The 8208-nt window shown below is 32.7% G+C and overlaps 1 protein-coding gene across 2 annotated transcripts in view; it reads right to left on the minus strand.

Moving 5' to 3' along the window:
- Window positions 1–309: 309 nt before the first annotated feature.
- FNIP1 (folliculin interacting protein 1) overlaps window positions 310–8208 on the minus strand; it is a 121900-nt gene continuing 114001 nt past the window's right edge. For both annotated transcript variants that reach the window (XM_010863571.1, XM_010863570.1), the window contains 2 exons: window positions 4958–5073; window positions 310–3051 (listed from right to left, as the gene is read on the minus strand). In XM_010863571.1, coding sequence (XP_010861873.1) covers window positions 2973–3051; window positions 4958–5073 — 195 coding nt within the window. In that variant the 3' untranslated portion in view covers window positions 310–2972. The remainder of the gene's footprint in view (window positions 3052–4957; window positions 5074–8208) is intronic.

The following is an 8208-nucleotide window of genomic DNA, read 5'->3' on the forward strand; positions in this document are numbered from 1 at the left end:
GAGTGGGTTGCCATACCCTCTTCCACCTAGCAACATACCAACATTACTGAGCATTTGGAGTGTGCCGTCAAGCATTGAGATTAATTCTTAATATTCATTATTTCATTTGATTCTTACCACCTCATAAAGCAGATTCAACTAAATGACCAATACAGAAATTTTGGATTAGAGAAGGACAAACTTAGAGGACATTATGAACAAGGTCCCTGCCTATAGGTGTCACACTTGGGAAAAGAATCCAGATGGGCTGGCAACAGAGTCCACAATGTTACATATACCTTATTAAATGTGAAAAAAAGACCAACATCATCCATCAAATTGACATGTGTATTTATTGCACAAATATCCCCTAGAACTGGGAGGTTATTATAATACAGGCGTACATTTGAGAAATGTATACAGAACAAGAAACACGTATTTACATTTTACATCTCCCACCATCTAAATAACTTAGAGAAAGCAAAACAATCTCATAAGACATCTAGCAGAAGTAGGCATTGTGTAAAATCTGTTTGTTTTTTTTTTAAGTGATCATCCCCAGTGTATGCCAACTGCAACAAAATGAAATCTGTGCTACTATGTTTATTGCACTTAACATTTTCAAACTCAAAATTAAGACACATTAATAGAAACCAGGAATATTTAAAATCAAAACAATTAGTTTATATACAGGAAAAATTAGTTTTAAATCTATAATGTAAAAGATTCCTTTTTCATTTCCTGCTGCAACAAACAGGTTTTTAAAATGTGTACTACGTATCTGTCTGTACCATAAGAAGTTGAAAAATTGTTTTGAAAAGGCCAAAATTCTTTTCACATTCATCATAATGACCATACTTCAAAGAAGTAGCAGTTCATTCCTTGGGCTTTGTGTAATGAAAGAATAACTATAACAAACTGAGCAAAAATTACAGGATGGTAAATTGTAGAACTCAGGAATCCTTACAGGATTAATGATTCTATACGAAGCTTAGTTTTAAGAATTACAGTAGCATGAGCCATCCATTTGTTGAAAACCAGATTTCCAAAATGGTAATTTATTATAGATTTCAAATAGACAGGACTGTGAATAGTTTGATGATTAATTTAAAAAATAAGACACAAAAACAAGACATTATCTACCTGCTATGCATCCTGAACTATGATGAGAAAAAATATAAGTGGCCCACATACGATCTTTTCCATATTCTGAATTCAGAAAAAGAGATTGATTCATAAAATTCCAAACAACAGATCAGAGAATTTCTTTAATGAATAGACTAAAAAAAACTATGCCAATGAAAATATATCCACAAACACTCTTTGACAGCAAGTCGCCCATGGGAGACTCAGGCACTAAAGCAGCTGAGAGGATACAGGGGCCAAACTGCCTGCAGGCACACCAACTTCAGGTTTACATTCCATTAAAATAACCATTTCATCTCAGTCTAGCTGGAGATGAGAACAAGGTAAAATGTGACCCAATGCTATAAATTCGAGGTCAGAAACTAAATAAACCACAGAAATTTCCTTAATTACTGAAAATTTAAATAGCAAGAATGGATGCATTATACACAAAAGATACTTAGTAACAGAATAAGCAAGTGGTTTTCAGTTTTAAGCTAACCAGCTGATTATGATGAAAATAGTTCATGAAAGCAGAAACCAGTTTCACTTCTTACATTAAGAGCATCTTAGACCAGATAAGTAAAGGATAAACTATTAATATAATGTAGTATTTCAAGTAAACTGAGGTAGTAGAGCATATTGAAAACTTTATCTACCCATCTTTCTATTTACATTACTTACAAGAGTTTGGTTCCATATTAGCCTTTCTGACAAACAAGCCTCCCCAGTATATACAAAAACAGTTACAACTGAAAAGTTGAAATCTTTGAAAAAATATTAGCTATTGGAAAGGGAGGAGCTATTAGAGAAAAGAAAATTTTAAGAATTAATGAGTTTTGTTAGTGTAAATTGAATATTATGAAGCAGTGAACAAATATTCAGTTCCTATGGGTTCAAGAAGGGCTTGATACCGAAAACCAAGGGCCTCGGCTACCTGAGCACTTTTAAAGAAAATAGTATTATTTCTGCCAATGCTTTGGTGCAATTTTTAATCCCAATTTTAATTTATTAAATTAGATGCAAATATGTAAATATTAACATTTATAAGAATTAGCTTATACTTATAAACAAAACAAATAGTATAAAGTAGAATTCTTATTTTGGGAATCTACATTCCTCAACCTTAAAAAAAGATTGGCTTTACTTATAGTTTAGGGTGTGTGAAACAGAAAAATCACCAGAAAATAATATTTCAACACTATATACAATTACTACTAGTTGAAAATATATCTTTAAAAAGGCATGTTTACCAATCTTGTATTTCTACCTCTGGTTTTTTAAAAAATAGATACATATGTACACTTGGGTGGATAACATAACACAAATTTATACACTTTATTCTGAGTTTATTTTAATTAAAAGTTGTTTAAAATATTGAGAAATACTTAGAAATTAGGTATTTTGAATTGAAAAACAAACAAACAAAACCAAATAATCACAACTCTATAGATCTCTGTACCTTAGAAACAAAGAAAACTAGTGAAATGACTATTTCTGGGCCATTTAGTGAGATACCTGTTGCTACTTATGAGCTGTGGCAAGACTGTAGTGATCATAATCAAATTCTTCAATGTTCCTCATTTTATAGAAACTTCTAAGTTACAATGTGGCGTCTTCAAATGCTTTTCCCCAAAACGCTCTTTTTAGTTTCACTTGGTTAAAAATCTACCACCATCCAAAAGTCCAATTAAAATGAAAAAGTCATCCGGTGACATGATATGCACAGCAATACAGAATACCAAGGTGACTGACTCATTCAGATGAAAGTCTGACAGAGAAAAAAAATTGCCATAAATGCATGTTGTGACTGCTTCCTTGGTTTCTACTTAACTTTTCACTGAAGTTAACTTCCAACAGCCTTTATGTTAAAGTAGTATCTGAGCAACATATGGGGAGTGAGTGCTCGCTACAGCAGCCAAGAGAGGAAGATCACTGGATTCAATCCTGAAATTAAAAAAAAAATCTCAGTTCAGGTTTTCTATACCCAGTACCTAAGTCCTACAGGCAAAAGACTGCTACCTGTAAGATCACTACACATCTCCAATCAAGGACATTGGCCACCATGGCCAAAATGAAAAGGGGAAGAAAGCTCAAGATAATGAAAATAAGAAATTTTTCCGTAAGTAAAAACCATAACCAAAGATTTTTTTAAAAAGAAAACCTCTGAAATGCAACAGAAACGAAGTCTTAAATGTAGAAAACCATCTCAGTGATCTGCTGATGGGCCATGCATCAGGGCAAGTGATGATGTCTAAGAAATACTATATAATAACAGAATGATAGTATGCAGCCCTATTGTTCTGGATACAAATGTTTCTATAGTAAGATTCACTGGAAAGAAGTAATGGAAGCCTCTTAAAAATACAATCTACCACAAATAATGTACAGGAAAAGAAAACTGGCCAATAAATATCAAAATAAGTTATGCAGACTCACTCATGGTTAGAGAATAAATCTGAATAAAATCAGCTTTCATTTTTCAGCAAGTAGCTTAGCAAAAATTAAAAAGTTTGGTAATAAAAGTAGTAGGAAGAGTGTGCTTCCCACTGTTTGTGGGAATTTATTCTGGTACTTTCTGAATAGAATTTACTACTGCTTGTCAAAATAAATACCAACATCTATCAACAATTTAATACACATGTCCTTTAATTAAAAAATTCTACTTCAAATAATGTATCCTATATACTTTAAAGAATTATACTGATTCCAGCACTGATCTGTAATAGCAAACTACTGAAAATAATCTAAACACCATACAATGGAATCCAATATAGCCTTTAAAAATGATATAGACCAGTATGTGCGGTATGTGCTTAAATGAACAAACATTCAAGATTCATTAAAAGGCAAGTAGCACAATGACAAACAGAGTATAAACTAATTTGCATTTTTAACCCTACACATTTAAAAATTCTATAAGAAACAATTCATTAACTGTGTTTGGATGAAAACAGAAATTGTGGAAAAGATGATACAACTTACTTTTCACTTTATGCCAAAATGCATGTACACTGTATATACATTACCTTAAAAATTAGTTTACACTTTTAAAAAATAAAAAGCTTCACACACAGAGAATCATTTCCAATCTGGATGCTAAGGAATAACATTAATGAAAGAATTTAATCTGGTTTCAGACATACAGTAGTAACTCAATATTAGCTGTTTCTCCCTTCATAAAAGCTAAAACTAGACAAAAGTTCTAGCTTGTTTTAATTTATTCAACCAGCATTTCAAGAAATAATTCATGTACCTGTGCATGCACACACACACACACGAAAAGTGGCCATAGAACACAGGGAAAGTGACCACAGAACATAATGAAAGGGGCTATACCATGACTCCCGCCAAATTCCTCTTTGTCCTTCAGTTAGCATTTTACATAACTGGCTTCTTCCCAGGAATAATTGCAGAGTATTAAGACATAATATATAAAAAGTGGAGAAGGAGCAATAAATATGTAGATAATATACCACCATCCACAGAAGGCCATTACTTCTTCAATCAGTTCATCTGGATGACAGGGCAAATGCTGGGAATGATGAGTTTATAATATATTTAATAAATAAAAATGAATATTCAATTTTTCTAATGCCAAAATTTATATTTTAATTCATTTCTATTAAACTATATTCTCAGTCTAGTGAACTTCCCAGGGACAGTGCCTTTCACATCAGTCCAAGACAAGGTTCTGTTTTTATATTGTAGAGAGCAATCCAGATGGTAATACTGTACAGGTTCTAACAACACAACAATTTAAAAAGAAAAAGGCAATTTTGATGAATGTTCCTTGCCTAAATAAAGACAGTGCAATGAAAAAGCAAAGCCAGAGAAGAAATCAGGAACGTACCCTAGAACCACTCCTAGCTCCTTGACATGAACACGCATCTGCCCCCTCAGGTACTCAGACAGCATTTTGCTCTTGAAGTACAGCTCCTGTAACCGATCTTCAAGATGCATTACACACTGCAGTTAGGAGGGAACCAAGAATGAGGTCAGAAAACGCACAACACAAAGTAATGGCAAATTCCAAAACATTATACTTTGACAATTCTACTTAGCCATTCCAACATAATCTAAAATTTGGAGCATATTTTTAAAGCATGCAATTTTAGCTAAAGGAGTGTAAACTCACTAGCTTGTATCAAAGATTTAGATTCTACAGAGCTATTTTTTAATGTGGTGAATTACATACAATATCAAGTTAACCATTTTACATATGAGTTACCATTTTAACTACTTTATACAACTGAGAGGCATTAAGTACATTCAAAAGGTTATGCAACTTATCACCACCATCCATATCCAGAAGTTTGAAAAATAAGTTTTTATTCCAAATTTGATAACTATAACACTCTTATAAATTAATATACTTCAAATGTATTTACATTAAAAGGCTGCATTCTCCTATGGAAAGCAAAAGAAAAAAATTTCCAGCAGCTCATAGAGAATGCTCTATAGGCCTCACTAGAAGAAATGTTTCTAGGCTGGAATATTAAAAACTAAAACATAAACATTTTGTTTCTTGTCAATTAACTTGCACAAGTCACTAAAGCAAGTGTCTTTTTATGTGAATTGTTGATATATATATATATATATATATATAGAATTGTTGATATATATATATATATATATGAGGAAAAAGCATGAGGTGTAGGTGCTAAAATACTAAATTCTTGCAGAATATTTCTCTCGTATGAAAACTGGCTGCTGTTAAAACTCCTAATAAAAACACATTTTCTTTTTCTTCAGAAACAAAAACTGAATAGATTTCTTGGCACATATTCTTTTGTGGTGTATTTTTGGTAGTATTAATATAATGCTCATGTAGACTGAAAATGCCTTATGTGAAAAAGAAAATATCTATAAAACATATGTTAATAATAGGATTCATACACAAAAACTTACCATATTATCTACTGTTAGGCACCCAATTCAATGTTATTAAGTATATTCACAATGTTGTACACCATCATCACTATCCATTTCCAGAACCTTTTCATTATCCCAAATGGAAACTCTACACCCAGTATACAATAACCCTTTATGCCCTCCTTCCCCCAACTCCTAGTAACCTATCTATTCTGTTTCTATGAACATCCATATTCCAGACAACTTATGTAACTGGGACCACACAATATCTGTCCTTTTGTATTTTGCTTATTTCACTTAGCATAACATTCCAACCCTGCTGTATCATGTATCAGAATTTTCTTCCTCTTTATAGCTGAAATATTCCATTCTATGTATTACACATCATTTACTGGTGGACATGAGTTGTTTCCAATTTTGTCTATTGCAAGTAATACTGCTGTGAAAAACAGGGAACAACTGTTCAGTCCCTGCTTTCATTTATTTTGATTATAAATACAGAAGGACCACATGACATTTAATACAATGTTAAACTTTTTGAGGAACTGCCAAACTGTTTCCACACCAGCCACACCATTTTACATTCCCACCAGCAATGCATAACGGTTCTGATTTCTCTGTATTCAATATTTGTTATTTTGGGGGTTTATTTGATTAAAACCATCCTTATGGGTGTGAAATGGTATCTCAATGTGATTTTGATTTTCACTTTCCTAATAACTGATGGATGTTGAATATCTTCTCATGTGTTTATTGGCTATTTGTGTTTTTTCTTTAGAGAAGTGTCTACTCAGGTCCTTTGCCTACTTTTTGAGTTGTTTCTTTGCTGAGTTGTAGGAGTTCTCTATGTATTCTGGATATCAATCTCTTTTCAGATGTATGATTAGTAAATATTTTCTCCTGTCCTGTCAGTTGTCTTTTCCCTCTGTTGATACACAAAAGTTTTTAGCTCAATAAAGTCCCAATTTATCTACTTTTCCTTTACTGTCTGTCCTTTTGATGCCACGTCCAAGGAATCACTGCTAACTCCAGTATCATGAAGATTATACCCTATATTTTCTTTAGAGAGTTTTATGGTTTAAATTTAGTTTTTTTTTTTTTTTTTAAGTTTAGATTTAAGTTAAAGTCCATTTTTGTTAATGGAATAAAGTAACGGTTCAACTTCATTCTTTTGCATGTGGATATCCAGTTTTCTCTAGGCCAAAATACTGGAGTGGATAGCCTTTCCTTTCTCTAGGGACACGCACAAATCCAGTTTTCTCAGTAGGATTTGCTGCAAAGACTCCTTTCCCCTTTGAATAGTCTTGGCTTCCTTGTCAAAAATTGATTGACCGTATATGTTAGGGTTTATTTGGGGGATACTATAATCAATTGGTCTATATGTCTGTCCTTATGATACTACCACACTATTTTGATTACTGTCCCTTTATATAAAGTTTTAAAATTAGGAGGAGTAAGTCCCCCAGCTTCATTCTTAGTGCTATCATGTTAATAATACTAAGTCTTCCAAACAATGTGAAATGACTTTCACTTATTTACATCTTTAATTTCTATCAGAGATGTTTTCTAGTTTTCAATGTAGAAGTCTTTTGCCTCCTTGGTGAAATATACTCCTAAGTAATTTATTCTTTTAATGCTACTGTAATTGCTTTCTTCATTTCTTCTTCAAGACTGTTCATTCCTAGCATATGTGAATGCAACTATCTTTGCATGCTGAATTTATCTTACATCTTTGCTAAATTCATTTATTAACTCTATCAGGGTTTTTTGGTGGAATCTTAGTTTCCTATGTATAAGATCATATTTGCAAACAAAGATAGTTTTATTTCTTTTTTTCCAATTAGGATACCTTTTGCTTCTTTTCTTGCCTAACTGCTCTGGTTATGACTTTCCAATACTATGTTGAAAAAAAGTGGTGAAGGTGAACAACCACATCTTCTCCCTGTTCTTAAGGGTAAAACTTTTATTAGTCTTTAATTACTGAGTGTAATGCCAGCTCTAGGTCTATCATATATAGCTTTTGTCTTGTTGATCTACAAAGGTCTTTAACTATGCTGTATTACAGTTCTCCTAACCAAAAAAGGAAAGAATCTTCAAATCTTCGAAATGGCATCTTCAGAAAAAGGTTACCAGTGTTATAAAAAAGGATCATCCAGGGACTTCCCTGGTGGTTCAGTGGCTAAGACTCCACACTCCCAGTACAGGGGGCCCGGGTTCATTCCCTGGACT

The sequence above is a fragment of the Bison bison genome, unplaced genomic scaffold, assembly GCF_000754665.1.
Source record: "Bison bison bison isolate TAMUID 2011002044 unplaced genomic scaffold, Bison_UMD1.0 scf7180017864492, whole genome shotgun sequence".
NCBI lineage: Eukaryota > Metazoa > Chordata > Mammalia > Artiodactyla > Bovidae > Bison > Bison bison.